Genomic DNA, 17,628 nt, shown 5'->3' on the forward strand with positions numbered 1-17,628 from the left:
CACTCAGTGGCTATAAAGGTCGCTCTGTCGCCTTGACCTTGGCGATGCTTCAATCCGGGCGAGATAAATGTCCAGCAGCTGCCCGCCTCCCAGCTGGGTGACAAACACCCGCGACGCGAGATCGGTCCCGCGCAGATCTTCCCTCATCAGCGAACACAGCCTCTGTACTGACAAAACGGGCACATCACCCATCCGATCCAGCGTCCTGCACAGCGACTGTGTCATCAGATCGCTTGGCACCAAGGCCGTCGGAGATTTGCCGAGTGATGAGGGGACGCAGACGCCCAACAGCTGCTTCGTCGAGGGCGACGAAATCATGCCCGCCTCGATCCGCATCTCGTGCTGCTCCGGCCCGGCCCCCGGTAGCGCGGTGCAGTCAAAAATGAGTAGGACGTCTCCAGGGCTCTGCATGACCGGGTCCCGCACGTCATCCCAGAAGAAGCTGCTTGTTGAAGGGTCGGGATCCCTTAGAAGTTGTCAGTTTTAAGTTGGCGTCATCCCCATCCGCTGGAGTTGGTAGATAGCGAGAGGCAAGATTCGTACCTCGAAAACACCATCCTCCCGTCCACATCCAGACTCCCCCATCCGTGATAATAAATCACTAGCAAGCTGTCCCCGCCGTCCTCGGATTTCTCCAGAAACCGATCCAGCATAGTCTCCACAGCAGCAGTCGGGTAGTCCGCCGGTATCAGTCTGCACTGGACGCGGTATCCCTGCCGCTTGAAACAGGCACGTACCGCTTCAGTGTCGTTGTCCAGGCCGGGCGAGAGCAGCTGGCCGTCTTCGCCCCGGCGGTCGTGTTTCGCCCATGTTAGGATCAAGACGTGCACTTGGGAAGGGGGCCCTTTCTGGTTCGACTGGAAGGCGGGGCTGTGTAACACCGTGGCTGCTGTCGCTGTTGCCGTTGTGGCGGCCGTGACTGGGTCGCCGGAAAGGTGGCGGTTGGTGTAGCTTTCCTGGAGGAGCTGTTTCTGGAGGAGGAGAGGAGCTGGTGGTGGCTTTTTCCGTTCGAGCCCCTTGCCTTTGCTTCTAAAGTCGGATGTGGATGGATCCGATGACCCTCCGGCGCTGAGGACCGGATTGTTGGAGGATCTGACCGTCCTCGGCCAGCTGATGTTCTCGGGTGACGAGAGTGCTGTCTCTGTGTAGCCCTCCCTATCGGGAAACCACGGTGTTCCTGGGCTACGTGACTCGGTGGTATTGGGGCTTTGTCTGTGCCGCGTTAACGCTGATGTGCCATTTCAGATGTGGTGTCGAGACGGACAGTGTCAATTCATCAAGAGCGTCGACTACCGAGCTAATCTTCTCGTCCCACGGGTGGCCGTCCTCGTCGCCAGCGTCTCCAACTCGGTCGTCGAGGCTCCGCGGGCCTGAGGGTAGGCTGGGCAGCGCCTCTACGCTAGCCGTCGAGAAGTCGTCCCTGAGAGCGGTGAGGTGGCGCTGCCACAGATGCGAAAATTCATTGTCCATGTTTAGTTGGAAGTAATCCCATGGTATTATCGATGCCCCGTGTCTATGCTTAGAGATCCGAATGGCTGGCTGGGCGATGTCGGCGTGTTCGAATCATGACCGCTCGTGCAGCTGACCCCTCCCGTCTATCAGACTGAGCGACTGCGAAACGGGGTACAAAGGCCACACCCAAGGAGAAAAAAAAAAAAAAAAAAAAAAAAAAAGATGGTGTCGGCCGTCATCATGGCCGACCCTTGGCAGACCGACTATCACACATCCTCCCGGCTAAAAACGTCAGCCCCAGGGTAGTACTGCAGGAGAAGAGTTCCGGACGCAGGAATGAGCCTGGAGCCGGTGAATTCTGGTACGACGCCTGAGTGGTCCAGAGAGGCCTCTATCCAACGGTCAGTCAAGAAAGCCTCTCCACCCCGTCAGCAGCCACCTTTGGGCGGACAGAGAATTGAGGTGGTTGTTGTTGGCGGTGCCACCTCGTGTTTCTCGGCATATTACTCCCGCTAAGGCCAGGACCAACAGAGCAATGGAACCAACAGGCGGAGCGGTCGTCTGGATCTTTTCTGCCAACAACCTAAGGAGACAATCGCATGATAGCACTGGAGTTAACACAGGTAATCCATTGCTGCGGAGCTGACTTACCTCGTTCCAGAGCTCTGTCAGCGACCCAGAAGGCCAGCGGGCATTTTTGGGCTACTTCTCTGTGGCTATGCTCTAGTAATGCACGCGCTGGGATAACGGCGACATCGAGTATTGTGGTTAGACCTTTCTCTAGGATGGACAAGCCCCTAGGGACAAGACACAAACGTCTGATGCGGGGGCTTGGTGCTTGGGCCGGCAGCCCTACTACCATACCGTTACTTGATCTCCATTGAGCAACTGGCTAAGGGGTGATCTAACAAGTTTTTGGAGACTTGGGACAACAGCTAACCGTCATTTTATGCGCATCTTGGCTGGGTTGGCCGGTGATTCTTCTCTGCCAATGCGAGGTGGAACGGGGTGGTGTCCGCCCTGATAGGCAGGCCGTACCGAGACCGCTCAAAGACTTCCCGGCTCCTTTGAACCACTGCGTCGGGTTCTCTGGAAAATTGGGGGCCATCTGCGGTATCCCGTAGACCTCGAAACCCGCTGCAAAGGGGCTAGCCCCCAGAGACCACGACATTGTGTTTCTATCCTCACTTCCAAGCAGTCCAACAGTGGTGTGATATATATATTTTTTTTTCTAGGTACCTGACATATTCTGGGCGTCATTCTATTTCGTGCCCGGTGCCCGGTGAAAGAAAGAAAGGATGTATGTCATTACGCAGCATAAAGTATTCCCGCAAATATCCCGGCGGTATCAAAGGCAGCCCAAGTTACTCCAGCCCAATCTTCAAGTGGTATCTCAACACATCCAGGACCAACGATGTTCCCTGCCTCATCAGCAGTCCGAAAGATAGCGCCAATCCACATGACCCAACAAATTTAAAACATGTCGTCATCCTCTCCAACCCCGTTCCACCGCTTCGTCGCGAGTTTCCTCATCTTCTTGGGACCCACGCTCCCCGAAGAGCTGCGGGCCGGACCCTGACCGTCACTTACGCGCAGGTTCTCAAGTTGCTGCCGCAAGCTGCCCTCATCAAGCTTGCTCATACGGCCGGGCCGCGGACTCCCGGTCTCTGCGGGGGCCTTGCTCCTGGCTGCGACACTTGCATCGCTGCCGCGCTCCTGGAGCGGCTGTCTTTTAATGGGGCTCATGGCTGCTAGCTCGCGCCGCAGAACCTCATTGTCACGACGCAACCGCTCATTCTCCTCGTTGATATCCTCGAGGAGGACATTCTCCTTATTCTCGTCTTCATCGCCGACCGCCGAGTTGTCCTCGCTCGGCGCCGTGACCGTGATCGCCATGCTCCGCTCAAACACCTCGATCTTGCGGCCCCAGTGCTCCTCGCCGCGCTCCATCTCCACCTGCATCGTCGCACGCCACCGCGCCATTTCAATGTCGAGCCGCCGCTCAAACTCGGCCGTGCAGTCCTCACGAATGGCCTGCTCCAGCTCGATCATACGGTCTTCCATTGACAACAGGTGCGACTCGGCCTCTTGCCGGGCCGACCGCTCGGCTTCGAGCGCTTGCCGGAGGTACTCGACGTCTTCCGAGAGGCGGGCGATCTCGAGGGCTGCGGCCTCCATTGTCGTGCGGTGCACGTCGCTGCCTGGGCTGCTCATGGGCGAGACGGTCCGGACAATGTTGGGAGACGACATGAGTTGCGGGCAGGAGGAGCCCGAACTAGATCCGGGTGGGAAGAAGGGCCTGTGGTGCAGAGGCGGGGATCCGACAGGGCTTGAGCATGGCTGTGGAGCTGGGGCTGAGGCTGCAGCCGCGGCGGTCAAGATGGTCTGTGTGATGCTGGGAACACGGGGGACTGTGACCTCTCGGGCCAGGGCACTGTAGCGGAGAATTTGTGACGTTGCGTTGAAATCGCCGTGGGGGTCGGCCGTGACGATCATGACGGCTTTTTGCGGGTTGCGGTGTCGTGCTGAGGAATAGGCGGACGCGGATGGGAACGAGTTGGAGAAAAGCAACTCGGTCAGCTTGCACTGCCGGAATGGGACCAAGTTGGGCTAGTCGTGGTCAGTTCCAACCCCTGTTCGGCCCATTGAATGGTCAGACCTACCTTATCCTTGCTCGCTGCATCACTCTGCATCTGCAAACATTGGCCCAAGTACATTAAACTCTCGTTGATCTTGCCGGCCTCGGCGAGCGTCGCCCCCGCCGTCTTTGCGTCCCTCGCTCTCTCGCTACCCGCCAAATCGACAATGGTCAGAGTGCTGCCGCTCCATGGCATCTCCGTCCCGTTTCTTCGGCTGCCATTGGCCCGCTTCTTGACTTCGACGCAGAAGAAGCCATGACTCCGCGAACTCACGCTGTTGCTGCCGGTCCCGGCAACTCTTCGCTCGTGCAAGCCGGCCTCGAGGACCATCAACGCCTGCTGCATGCTTCCGCAAACCACCTTGCGCAGTCCGGCAACAACCTTCCGATCTGGCGAGGCCTCTGTCGACTTGAACAGCAGTGGGCGTCGGCGGTACTCCTTCGTCGCGGCGGACTTGATCGGCGGAGAAAGGAGGTCGAAAATCCGGTCGTTGTAGACCTCGTACATGGATATGACGACGGCGTATTCGGACGAAGGGTCGCATGATACGGACAGTGCGCTCACGTCCGGCTGCTGGGGGAACGCTGAAGGCCGGTGTAGTCGGCGAGAAGGGGTTTGTGCTGGCTCGCCCTGAGAATGCAATGGTTTAGTGCCTGTCTTGGAACGGATAGATGCAGTTGTGGTCATAAAGTGCCTGACGCCATCGAGCGCTCGCCGATGTCGAGGAATGCGAGTCAGATCGCGAGTCAGCGCAGTGCTATGGGGAAGAGCATTGCCACAGACGGCTTGATCTGGATGTTGGCTAAGAGTCCCAGGGGGTGTTGGGGGCGCCACCGAGTCTTCTCGGCTGACGACGCGGATGCTCTTGTGACCCCGAGAACGCCTTGTCCCAGCTGAATGATGACCTTGTTCTTGACGACGAAGCTGGGGGAGAAAAGAAGGTGACCCTACAATCATGGGGGTAGGAGCTCTCGAGCTCGCCCGGAAGGGTGCCGTGTCAGCATACACACTATCGAGGAACGTCGAAGCGGCGAACATGGCGGCCTCGGACGGGTCGGATGCCGCGATTGACTGCTCGAGTGTCGGGCTGGAATCCGGATTGACAATGTTTTGGCCGAGGGATCTGAAGATGACGTCGAGTGCAAGTTGGGTCAGGCCACGCTGGGATCGTGAGCCCAAGATGGTGTGAGTCTTTGACAACATGTCAGCAAGTCCCTCTCCTCGCCCGATGGCCAAACCAACCTTTCCCGATCCCGTCACGCCCAGCGTTGCCAGCAAAGCGTCCGTTCCATCTCCACCGCACGGCGCCAGCACCCCTTCGAGCAGATTCACCACACCGGTACAGTGGAAGATGTCGAGCTGGGTGGCGTCCTCCTCGAAGACCTGGGTAAAGGCGAATTTCTCGACGGCCCGCCGTCGGTCGTTGGGCGGGTTCAGCGTGATGTGCTTGGGGTGATCATCGTTGTCCGTCTCTTCGACATTCAAGAACCGTTCTCCGGCGGCGCCACCCTGCGATGGCCGAAGTCGTAGGTAGACCTGAAAGAGGTTGTGCTGTTTCTGTGTGGACGCTGACATGGTGGGTTCCCTCTCCATTGCAACCTGATGCCGTCGTTGGTGGCGTGAAGGAGATTCCAGGCTGGGCTGGTGGAAGACGCGCCGGAAAGAAAAACGGAGCAGAAAAACAGGCGTCAAGGGTGCTTTCGCGTCAATGCGTCGAGTTCACCGCATCCCGGAATTCGCACCAAAAATGTTTATGCCAAGAACATGCAAGCAAGTTCCCCCGGCAACACCGCAAAGAATCAGGCAGATGCAGATAAGATAAGATCTGCCAAGTTCAGGGAAGCTTGGCACCCAACCCAGCCCAACCCTTACTCTAGAGCCTCCTATACACTACTATTCTTGGTTCTCGGCCATAACCAAGCAGCATGAGTACCACAGCTGGCCTTGTGTGGATTACACAACATAGCGCATTCAGCTCGTTAGTCGCATGTCTTGCCCCGATGGTCCTTCGGCGCCGTACCGGGAATTTCGGGAAGAGCCTGGCGCACAAGAATATTTACAGCGTCTCTCAGCGAACCAATCCTTTCTATTACAGGCTCTTGACGTGGACCCAGCTCCCTTTTCCAGAAGCACAATGTGGCTGCGACACCCATGCTTGGCTGCAAATGAGGTCGGGGGTGTAGCCAATTGGAGGAGCCCTAGCTTCGTACAGATTCCTCGTGCAAGTCGAGCGCCGCCGGCGTAGAGTCATGGCCTCTTGTCAGACTGTCTCCCGGACCACCACTGTTAGTCTGAGCACGAGGTCTCTTGGGATTGTCACATCCAGGAGCACGCCTTTGTGCCCATCTGCCAACCGTCTTGAGCTCCCAGCTTCACTCTTGCCAGAGGTTTGGCTGGCGAAGTCATTGCCCCGCTCTGCCCAACCCCGCTATCGCTGGCAGCTGGCAGCTGGATCCATTACAGCATTTACGTTGGAGATAGGAGGGTCATGGCGGGACTCTACACGTCAACTGCAGACTGCAACTCTCGTGACCACTTGCTCTGGACGGCGGTGAATGCGGCAACCGGATAGAAATTGAGCTGTGGAGAAGGTAGTCGCTCCAGTTATGATCAACACGTAACCTTTGTCATATGCGATGCACCTCCGATGCGTCCTGGCAAGCGAGTTGTCGAGAGGCGGGGCAGCGGCCGAGGGACCCCGCAAGTCGACAAGTTTGCTGCGAAGGGCTCGAGAATGCAATGTGGGTTAGAATGTGGATACAAGAGAAACATGACTTCGTTTTCCCTTCCCTGCACAACAGCGACTAGGAAGACAGCCTTTCTCTAAAGACGGATGAGGTTTCGTTTATCCCGCGCTCCTCCGGAATGGGGGTTTGAACCTGACACGATGCAAGAAAAGAGCGGTGACGAGAAGGTATCGGATCAGGATCTCCGCTGGCCCCGAACTGGGAACCGCCCACCTCAGGTATCTTTTTCACCTAGCTTTTGAGACGCACAATTGCCAGCTGCCAAAACGCACAGCACGGCGCTGCAGGGCCGGTTGCACTCGCCCCACCAATCTGGGCTCCAATGCGAACCGAGCCAATCCCACCTTGGGTCCCACTCTGGGAGGGAAAAAAAAAAAAAAAAAAGTCCACTCAAAAGGGATCGGATGGCCCGCTCTCCCCTCTTCGGCCCTCTCCCTCTCCAAACCCAACTAACCAAACCGCAAGACAACGAAGTCGCACTACCACGTCCAGACTCTCATCATCGTACCATACCAAACTTCGTCGAGATTCCAAGATGCCGTCGGCCGTCGTTGAGCTTTAAGCGCCCACTGCGGGCGTGCCAATGCACTCGGCGCGCCCGCAGTCCAGCAGCCTCAACGAGATATTCAATTCTGCCACCTCCTCGACGAAGTTTTCCAGACTCCCACCGTCTCGAGCCCGCCTCCGCAGCCGAGGACGAGGCTCAGTTCCCACGACAAGGAGAGTCTGCCTTTGATGTAAAATCCACAGATTCCATCCCAGGCCCACGTCTTTAGGCCCAAGCGACTTAAACAACCCCCCGGCCACCCCTCCCTTCCCCTCTTGTTCTACCCTTACCTCAACCCACCCCCGCCCATCACCGACCCAATTGGGCCCTTAAACCTCGCTCTGTAGACGAGCAGGAGCCTCTCAAGCTCACCGAGGCTTACTTGGATTACTGCACGCTGTTGCAAGGTTCACCGCCGCTCATTTGGCGCGACCGTGCGCCGCTCGTTCGCGCCCAGCACCTACCCCTGCAGAGCCGAGACCATGTCCCGAAACATTCGGCAAAAATACCCCCCTGCGCCGGTCCGAGCCTCCAAGCGCCAGGACTACGACACCTCTCTCGACCTCTCGGACGACGATGGTTATTCGGGCGTCGAGGACGTCAGCGATTCCGACGACGAGGACGAGGAGCATGTCTTTGCGGCCGAGGAGGAGCATATTATTTCCGATGCATCGCGAAAGCGATCATCGGACCCTCCTCGGCCGCTAACGGAGGATGATGACGACGATGCGGACGAAGAGAGTGAAGCCGGAGACGATGAGTCCGTGGAGGGCGACCCGGCCGATGACAGCGCAAGCTGGAATGGCATCTCGTCGGACCATGATGACGACATCCTCGCCGAGCTGTCGAGTGACGTCGCCGACCAGACCCCCACCGTCGAGCGCCATGTCCGTTTCACCGGCGTGCCCGACAGCGACTCCGACTCGACCACGAGTGAGACCTCGGACAGCATCAATGACTTCTTTCCCGACATATTTGTCGACCAGAGCGCCCTTGACCCCTCGTTTCGCCGTGAGATCGAGGACGATGATGACAATTCCTCGACGAGCTCCTTCTGGGACTTCCATAACGGATCGCAAGACCTTCTAGTGGCCGACTCTGACGACTCTGACGTGACCGGAGATGGCGATATCACACCGATTGCAACACCGAGGCCCAGTCAGCCCCCCCCCCAGTTGTCGACACCTGTCTCCGCCGAAGTGCAGGAGCTTGATGGATACGAGAGTGAGTTTGCTTGCCGAGTGCCGGCGCGGTTGGTGCTAATGCTCGTCCGTCAGCCGACGGGGATACCACGGAGGAAGACGTGCCGGAACCGATCGTGCGCAAGAAGCAGATGCGGCGGATGCACACGGAGGTGTCGTCAGATTCCGACACGGAGCGCCCGGTCCGGTCCGGTCGCGGCAAGCCGCGTGTTGGTCGGTTCAACTTGGACAGGTCCGACAACAAGCCGATCGGCGTAGTCGATCCGGCCTCTGGCAAGATGATCATCTTCACGCCCCGGAGAATGAACCAGTTAGATCTCTCGCCCGAGTCGCTGCACGTCGATTTCTCGACGCCAACCGCCTGCTCCCCCTTGGTGAGAAACCCGGGCTTCGTCATGATGGGCGCCATGGTTTCGTCCAATCCATTCGCCGACTTTATGAACATGCAACCTTTCGGTCCCGCCGAGGCGTTCTTTCCCTGTACCTCTGACGCGATGACCGGAGACGAGAGCGACGGCTCCTACTTCATGGACGCTGTGGAAGACGAGGGAGAAAGCAAGCTCCAACTCGAAGACTTCCTGACTTTCAACAACGATTCGTCCGACGAGGAGGAGTTGGAAGCGGACTGCTGGGATGGGGACCTTTCTAGCCCTACCCGGCCCAAGACCGCAGCCAGTACCGCAAGCGCAGCGGCCGACTCGCCGACTGTCCATCCCCTGCTCAGCCACTTTGACAACAACTCGGACGTTGTCGGCGCCTTCCGCCGCAACCAGATCAACCAGCAGCTCATCTCCAGCGCCAAAGCAACCCAAGAGTCGCTCGCATTCTCCGGACCCTACTATCACGGCACGCTCAGAGGGATCAAGACGGGGAGCATGGGAACTGTGACGACAGCCATCACGCCAGAGCGCCGGCAAAAGAGAAACAGCATGGTAGGAGTGAATGGATTCTCCGACTTTCAACAGAGCAGCCCACTCAACGTCATGTCACAGAAGAGGAAGGCCTCCGGCAACCACACCGACAACAACATGCACAAGCGGCACCGGAGCATCTCGGACATGGACTTGTTGCAAATATAACGGTTTCGCGGGACCGGGCAATTACGTCCGAGGACGGCATGGCTCGGAGTCGTGTCTTCGAAAGTTGATCCGGATTCAGCCATCCCTGGCCTCGCACTGTATCACCACAACCCTTGACCCCTATTTTCTACTTATATGTCTTTCTCTTTGGTAGCGTCTTCAAAAGTCATCCGGTTTCTCCCGATCTGCCCAGTCTACTTGAGGGTTTTCTTAGCGTCGCATTTTTATGGCGCTCAATGATGACGTCGGTACGTTTTACAATCATGACCATGCAGCTTTTGCTCGGATCTCTGGGGATGGAGACATCTTGCAGCATAGACAGGGTGGAATCAGCACGATTGGTAGAGGTAGGCAAAAAGCAGGATGCACGCTTGTCTTTCGAGGATACCAAGGATAGTCTGGCACCTTGTCGATAGATGTGTCTCTAGAGCTAGCAGTGCTTTGAACGGTAATCTACAATTTGTGTCTCGGAAGATGCGTCTAGGGTGGTGTTCTGTCTTTCGTAACAACATCGTTGTCATGCGGTGGCGTCCACTGCATCTCCCGCTTGAGGAACTCCTTGAGCGCCGTCTTGATCTCGGCCACTTTGCCGTTCCTAAATGTTGTTTGTTAGCCTAAGCGCTAGGGTGCTGAGCGTGCTGAGCGTTCCTCAGTTCAGACGACTTGTCCCTGGCCTCCTCGCTATCGAAGTGGGAAAACAGTCAGGTTGGTACGTACCAATTATCCCTGTTTTGGCTGCCATCGGGATTCATCTTTGGGTACAAAATCCCCTGGACGGTGGCCCTGTCTCTGGAGAGGAAAGTCCCTAGTTGCAAAACTCTCCCTTTGCCACGGGGGATTGCCGCGTTCTTGCCCAGCGCCTCCTTTAGCTTAATCATGTTGTCGTGCTCGCGGCCGGTGAAAACAACGATGAAGTCGAAGCGGCCAAACATGTCCTTCCTCAGGCCGCGCGAGTGTCGGGCTGTGATCTCGTCCCCGATAGCCTGCTTAAAGGGGTAGTCGTACCACTTGTTGTCAAAGACTGCCGCTAGCGCCGTCTGCACAGCCCTCTGGTTGCCGGGTCGCCATTCCTTCTTGAAGGATTTGAAACTGTACTGCAGGCAGTCGATTACGTCGACGCAGTCGCTCATATTCCTGACGAAGAAGCCGGCCGACTGGACCTCGGCGATGCGCCACTCGCCGCCTGCCTTGAGCGTTCGCCGACCGAAGAGCTTGAGCAGAGCCTCTGCAACCACGCTCCGTTCGGTGTTGTAGGGGTCGACAAAGAGCACCTTGTAGTCTCGTTTTGGCCGAACGAGAGAGGGTGACGGAGCGGGAGATGGCTGCCTTCCTGGCCCTGCCTTGCCTGCCCTGCTGGTGGGAGTGGGCTCCGGCGGCCTGTCGATGGCCATGAGACTCATGTAGTCACGCAGTAGGTCCCGGTCATATTCAATCTCGTCCATGATGGCTTGGATCTTTTCCGGGCTGTTGTCGATGAGGGAGAACCAGAGGTGCGACAACCATTTGGCGCGAAACTCCAGGTCCATGGACCGTGACAGGATGCCCTTTTGGTAACGCTCGAAGAGGTCATAGACCTTTGTTGCGTTGTCCTTTATACCATCCAGCAACTTCCCAAGGTCTTCTATTTGTCCAGAGTAGAGTGATGAGGACGCTTTTGCTGGGTTTCTTTTGACGAAAAGCTCGAGCCGGACGAGGAATTTGTTTAGCCGTTCCATGCGGCCCCCCAGCTGCGTCATCTGCTGGGGGAGACTCTCGATGCGTTGGTAGATCTCGATGGCCTTGTTGACAACCTCAACTACAGCCAAGACGGTTCCTAGGTCAAGCGCCATCGGAGGAGCAGGGAGCGGAGGGGCTGGTCCGATGCCTCACCCGCACAATTGGAAGAGGGATCGTTAAATTGGTGGATTTGTGAATTTTCGAGGAGCTGTTGTAAGCCGCGCAGTCTTGGCGCCTATCAGCGTTGTTCAATTGTTGGCTGAGTCTGAGGGCGGGGATTTCCCAAGTTGTACAGTACAGGCGTATCCATCATCTTCCTTTTTTAGAATTCATAACGCTCTATCTCAAGCTGCCAATTCTACTCCTGTATCGCTTTCTGCAGTGTTATAGGACTAGCTTGGTCTGATATTCAGTTGCATCGGCAGGGGGCGCAGCCCCTCACAGTCTCAGCCATCTGCAACTTACCAAAACCGTAAGATCAGCCTAGAGTTTAACCCGTAATTACTTGACCCTTCCAGTACACAGCTTAAGTTTAGTCGTTTAATAGGGACGTATGCTTAGATTGTTGACTTGGCTGGTTCGAGTTTCCTAGGTACCAAACGCCCACCAAATACAATTGCTGTGTTCTGTGTTCCTTGTCGCTCTTTGCGAGGTTTCGTAGCAATCACGCTTCTATCATCTACGGCAGGCATGATGCGGTGTAAAGTGTTGATTAAGCGTCACCAATATTGCGGCCAAAAAAAAAAAAAAAAAAAAAAAAAAAAAGACACTAGAGGCGTTGTTGCTGTTGAATTTTTTACTCAGTCAGAACGGCTCTTCAAGCTAGGATGCGGTCTAGACGTGGAAGTTTCAGGCTCTCCCGGATTCGTGAGACCACCTCGGTGGATATTTGCACATTCCGTACGAGCCACGCGTTAGCTGCGACCACCGCTTCCTCACCTCCAGCCCATGAAGCGAGGGTCTTCAGATCTTACGGCCTGTTCGACCGGAACGCTTGCCCCTGAGTAAACTAACGTAGCAACGAGGTCCAACATTGCGACCGGCGGTATTAAGTGAACGGCCGCCATACTGATAAGATTATTGCCATGGTCTTTTGAACTAACCAAAGTTTAGCGTTGCCACCCCCGCACCTCAAGACTTCAGAAACAATAGTCCTGTGTTACCGTACCATTTTAACTGCCGTCCAGGGGGTTCTCCTCACCAAACCCTTGTATTACCCTGAATAGCTGCAGGCTGACATGATACTGCTCGTTGCCCCCCCTCCCAGAGAATGGTCCTATCGGAAACCATTCCACGCCGCTGGTTGAACAAATTGAAAGACAGAACGAAAGATTTCGTCTGCGGTATCACTCCGCGTGCCTACTAGTACCAAGAAAAAGGACTTGTTGCACATGTTGAATAGTGTGTTGGCGCTTACCATGCCACTCAGACAGGGAAGATCACAATTTCAGTCAGGTCAGACACTTACATGGATGCTAACTCTGGAGGGGATATTCCTTATCTGGTCTGCTGGTGCCTATATATAAGTATGGGTAAGCCAACTCAGGTTCCTCCGTTCCGTTCATCCCATTCTCTTCGGGCTACTAAACACGCCTACACAAATTATGCTCGTCAAGCCATACCTTTGCCTCGCGGCGGCCACTGGCGCTTTCGCGCTTCCAGCCAGCATCCCAGATTTCGCCGAGGCTGCCATCGACTCGGGCTTGGCTCTCAAGGGGCTCAATGCCATCGCCGTGGCCAAGGCATTCGGCCAGTTTGGGGGAGCTTGCAACTCGGCCAATGTCAAGGTCCGACGTGAATGGAGAAGCATACCCAAGCGTCAACGCCGGGAGTTCATCGCCGCGGTCAAGTGCGTCCAGATCAAACCGAGCATCCTCCCGCCCGGTGAGGTCCCCGGTGCCAAATCACTCTACGACGACTTTGTCTGGGCCCACGCGACGCGGGGCGGCCTTGTCCACATGAGCGCCACCTTCCTGGTGTTTCACCGTTACTACCTCTGGGCTTACGAGAAGGCGCTCGAAGATTGTGGCTGGGATAGCGGACTGCCCTACTGGGAGTGGGGTCTCGATGTTGACGGCCCGCACAAATCCCCCCTCTTTGACGGCTCGGATACCTCGCTGGGCAGCGATGGAACATTTGTGCCAAACAGGCCGCCCGAGGTGCTCAACCTGATTGGTTTTCCCGAGCCGGTAATCCTTCAGCCTGGAACAGGTGGTGGCTGCGTTTTTCAGGGCCCCTTCAGCGACTTGGTTGTTCGGTTGGGGCCTTTTCCGCCCGATCCGGAGAGGCCGCTGCCTGTGAATCCCGTTGAGGGCAGGGAGGAAAATCCGCGCTGTCTCGATAGGGATCTCAATGCAGAACCCCTCCGAAGGTGGTCGACGTTCCGCAACGTGACTGAGCTCATTCTCGGGCATGATAACATTCGAGATTTTCATGGGTGGCTGGTGTGTTCTGAACCCCTGTACTACGAGCTAGAAGCTTGCTTGCTAAACATGCTACAGGAAGGCGACCCCCGTGTCACAATGGAACCTATGGGCTGTCACGGCGGCGGCCATGGCGGCATTGGTGGAATAGGTCGCAACCCGATCATCTCGCCTAATGAACCCGCGTTCTGGCTCACTCATAACCAACTTGACCGCGTGTACTGGATCTGGCAGATGCTGGATTTTGAGAACCGTCAGGTATGCGCTCTTTACTTCATGCAATGTGTAGAGTTGACGAGTCCCCGTGCAGAATGTACATGGCACAGGCACGTATCTGAATATACCGCCAAGCCCCAACGTGACCGTCGAGGACACCATAGACGTTCTTCCTCACGCCCCCCCGGAGAAGATCAAGAACCTCATGAACTCGGTGGGCGGGACGCCGCTTTGCTACGTCTACGTGTGAGCCTGGCAATGTGAAGTTTGCCGGCATGACGGGGTATACGTCGGGAGGGTACACGGGCTGGATTGAGACTGTTGGTACAAAGCACAAAATTGAGGGCGCCGTGTCTAAGCTGTTCCCACTCACTCGCTTAATAATACGGAACGAGATTTTTTACTACCCTACAAATACTATGGTCTAGAAAAGCAACATGTGTTAGTCCATCTTGCTCATGGCCCTCCACGACAAGCCCTAGTGACTTTCCACCCTTGGCGTAAGCACCACCATGGTATCCGGCATGTCCTAGACCTTCAGATTTACCACCGCGGAAAGTCCAGACCGAGAGGCTTCATATCGTAGTTTATGATGATTGTGGCACAAGCTTGTCAGGAAGGACCAGGATGCTGTAGATGTGCTTGGGATGCCGTGCATATTGGACCGCTGCATTCCAGCACATCCTAGGAGCATATTCTGACCAACGGTCTCTTATATATCGCTAACTTGACCCCCTATGCTAGCAATCCTGTCGCTCCCATTTCATTTACCATCCATTCATCAAGTTCATCAAGCCACCCGCACAACAGGGTCCACACGGTTTGTCATTCCTAATGACAGCCAGCAGCCAGCAGCCAGCCCCGGGCTTTGTCAGCATTCACCATGGAATCACGCTTGACCTCGGTCTTTTGAACGAGGTGGAACTAGGAGGTGACGGCAAAACTGTCTCGACTGGCGCCAGCGCTCGCTGAGGCGACGGGGCTAGGCGTTACAAGGGTGTGGTCGGCTACAGGTGGAGCTGGAGGACTCTTTCCCTTCCCGCGAAGGCTTCGTTTATGACAATGTCGTCAACTATGAAGTTGCAGTATTGATACTGGCAATGTGGCCAATACCAACCGGCAGCAGATGCAGTCCGCTAGATTTGCACTACCAGTTCAGCTGCGATGGGTCCGGGGTAACAGAGGCAGTAGATTCGCGTACATGAACGCAACCGTGAAGGCCGGCGCCGAGACTCTCCGCTCTGCTGCGGTTCTGTACACTCCTGCCACAGAGTTTCTCAAGCCGACTCACGGCCTGCTGTGCTCTCTCACATCTCAGCCATATCCAGTTCTGTCTGAAAACAGAGGCCCTCCAGGGCAGTAATTAACTGGGGCTGAATCCGTCAACGTCCCGCTGGCTACATATATTGGCAAATATGAAGGACGATGAGCAAATCCTTAGATTCAAGAGGGACAAGCTCAACGCCATATAAGAATGACGGTGAGGCGAAGAATACGCTGGTGTCGTTTACGCTTATGAATTACGCCTTCAATCACCAGGATTCCATTGGCTTGTACGGGAGGAGAATAAGCGCCCGCAGGAGGTGGGCCGTGGGTGGAAACTGTTTGCTAAGCATTTCCTCGGAATTTGTTGGCGAGGAACAAACCCGCATACACAGGGCAGTGTGGGAGGCCCGGTTTCTGCGCATGTACTGCGCCTCGGACCCAAGTACTATCGTCTCTAGACCCCTGCGGCTACAATCCCTACAATTTTAGACCCGGATGTCCGTCCCGAAAATCCATGCCTTGGTTGTTCTCCTCGTGCGCCTTCTCCACCTGTGCAAGAGGCTTTGGTATACACGTAGAGGGGCCATGGCCGAATATGCGGCCCGACCCTCCCGAGCGGTGGCTACCTAAGTGATGACCTACACTAGATTCCGAGCACTCCGTGGCAGATGAGATGGAGCATCATCGTGACATGTAATTACGCAGTGTAACCCGGTGGAGAAGAACTTGGTTTATATTTATTATCCACTTACCGCTCACACAGAGGGGCCATGCTGCGAATTACTAATGGAGTTATTCGACGGTTTTCTTCAACATCCGCAGGGCTGAGGAATGACTCCTCGCCGGCTCTCCATCCCAAATGCAGGCCCACAAGCGCCTAATCCGAACTTTAAGCCCACCAACCCCTCGTAAGCACGGTTGCATTACGATGCCGCCGCTGAGGATATATTAGCGCTGCAGTCGTGGACGATGTGTCGAGCAGCAACTTGAAGCGGACCTGATATCCATCGAAAAATCTCCATCTCTTTCCGGACAGACGTACCTGCCTATTTGTACAGAGATCATCAAATATTCACCATGCCGGTTTACGTTGTTAGCGGCGCCCGGGCTGGAATCGGCCTTCAGTACATCCGACAGCTGTCCCAGGAAAAGGACAACACCGTGTTTGCGCTCGTTCGAAGGCTAGACGGCGACTTGGCAGCTCTACGGGAGATTCAGGACAGGGCGATTGCGATTGTGCACATTTTGGAATGTGACGTCTCGTCCGAGAGCTCTATCGCTAGCCTCCCAGATCGCATCCGGTTGTCAGCAAAGACCGACATCAAGATCGACTTCCTGATCAACAACGCGGCCATATTGCACTCTCGCCAAGAAACGAGCCTCAACATGTCGTCTGGCGCGCTGGCGTCACACATCACGTGCAACGTTGTAGGCCCTGCCAAAGTTCTGCAGGCGCTGCTGCCCTCCCTTGCATCGAACGCGCGTGTTGCCAACATTAGCTCCGGCATCGGTAGCTTGACCATGGTCTCGGACGGGCGGATCGACGCCGAGATCACCCCATATAGCATCAGCAAGACGGCTCTCAACATGCTGACGGTACACCAGGCACGGCAGCTGGCCAGCGGGGATGCAACCAGGGGCATCACGATTGTGGCGGTCGATCCGGGCCACGTCAAGACGGAAATGGGCGGGCCGAATGCCGCCATCGAGGTGGCGGACAGCGCAAGGGGAGTGCTGCGCGTCTTGGCAGGGTTGACTCTTGCCGATAGTGGCAAGTTTTTTCTGTACACGGGAGACGAGCTGCCGTGGTGAGCTGGCTAGAGAGGTGTTGCAGGTTGCGCAGAAAACCATGCTCGGCTGGGTCTTTGGATGCGTTTAGAGTTACCGATTCAAGGGGCAGGGGCAGGGGCAGGCTTGGGATTAGGGGGCGGTAGTAGGCTTTGGGGTGAATTATCACCCAGGCGGGCTGGGGTATCTGCCTTTTTTCACTCTGTTCAAGATGCGGGTACTTAAATAGTGCAGAAATATAGACAACACACAGCTAGATGAACAAGTCTAATCAACTACAACAGTAATCAATTATTGCAATTTAGATCACGTTTTGCAAGACAAAAGGTACAATTCCAGATATACTTTCCTTCTGATCGGGGAGCAACTTGCACACAAGGGAAGCCCTCAAGTAGAGCGAGTAACGAGCGAAGGAATAGGCGTGAATTTTGGATGCGTGTCTAAGGATCATCGGCAAAGATGGCCGTACTTGATTGAGGTGCAAGCCAAAAATGAGTCCACCACAGTATCCAGTCACCAGCGCATTGCGCCAATAAGTCTCGCCCTCTAACCA

General features: G+C 55.9%; 6 protein-coding genes across 6 annotated transcripts; 3 read left to right on the top strand and 3 right to left on the bottom strand.

Annotated features, from left to right (window-relative positions):
* Nucleotides 1-3: 3 nt before the first annotated feature.
* MFIFM68171_06977 (uncharacterized protein) lies at nucleotides 4-1,470 on the bottom strand (the record flags this gene model as incomplete). The annotated part of the gene is made up of 3 exons (XM_071062397.1): nucleotides 4-466; nucleotides 544-1,212; nucleotides 1,265-1,470. 3 exons carry the CDS (start codon nucleotides 1,468-1,470, stop codon nucleotides 4-6), a joined length of 1,338 nt encoding a protein of 445 aa, XP_070918498.1.
* Nucleotides 1,471-2,925: 1,455 nt separating this feature from the next.
* MFIFM68171_06978 (uncharacterized protein) lies at nucleotides 2,926-5,684 on the bottom strand (the record flags this gene model as incomplete). Its single annotated transcript, XM_071062398.1, has 4 exons — nucleotides 2,926-4,062; nucleotides 4,116-4,721; nucleotides 5,043-5,282; nucleotides 5,334-5,684. 4 exons carry the CDS (start codon nucleotides 5,682-5,684, stop codon nucleotides 2,926-2,928), a joined length of 2,334 nt encoding a protein of 777 aa, XP_070918499.1.
* Nucleotides 5,685-7,867: 2,183 nt separating this feature from the next.
* Nucleotides 7,868-9,666, top strand: MFIFM68171_06979 (uncharacterized protein; the record flags this gene model as incomplete). Its single annotated transcript, XM_071062399.1, has 2 exons — nucleotides 7,868-8,609; nucleotides 8,663-9,666. 2 exons carry the CDS (start codon nucleotides 7,868-7,870, stop codon nucleotides 9,664-9,666), a joined length of 1,746 nt encoding a protein of 581 aa, XP_070918500.1.
* A 480-nt stretch (nucleotides 9,667-10,146) lies between these two features.
* Nucleotides 10,147-11,495, bottom strand: MFIFM68171_06980 (uncharacterized protein; the record flags this gene model as incomplete). The annotated part of the gene is made up of 2 exons (XM_071062400.1): nucleotides 10,147-10,261; nucleotides 10,384-11,495. 2 exons carry the CDS (start codon nucleotides 11,493-11,495, stop codon nucleotides 10,147-10,149), a joined length of 1,227 nt encoding a protein of 408 aa, XP_070918501.1.
* Nucleotides 11,496-12,986: 1,491 nt separating this feature from the next.
* On the top strand, nucleotides 12,987-14,271 carry MFIFM68171_06981 (Tyrosinase copper-binding domain-containing protein; the record flags this gene model as incomplete). The annotated part of the gene is made up of 3 exons (XM_071062401.1): nucleotides 12,987-13,826; nucleotides 13,884-14,063; nucleotides 14,116-14,271. 3 exons carry the CDS (start codon nucleotides 12,987-12,989, stop codon nucleotides 14,269-14,271), a joined length of 1,176 nt encoding a protein of 391 aa, XP_070918502.1.
* Nucleotides 14,272-16,364: 2,093 nt separating this feature from the next.
* MFIFM68171_06982 (C-factor) lies at nucleotides 16,365-17,099 on the top strand (the record flags this gene model as incomplete). The annotated part of the gene is made up of 1 exon (XM_071062402.1): nucleotides 16,365-17,099. One exon carries the CDS (start codon nucleotides 16,365-16,367, stop codon nucleotides 17,097-17,099), a length of 735 nt encoding a protein of 244 aa, XP_070918503.1.
* Between the last annotated feature and the right edge of the window lie 529 nt (nucleotides 17,100-17,628).

Source organism: Madurella fahalii (assembly GCF_045866475.1).
Source record: "Madurella fahalii IFM 68171 DNA, scaffold_3, whole genome shotgun sequence".
Classification (NCBI taxonomy): domain Eukaryota; kingdom Fungi; phylum Ascomycota; class Sordariomycetes; order Sordariales; genus Madurella; species Madurella fahalii.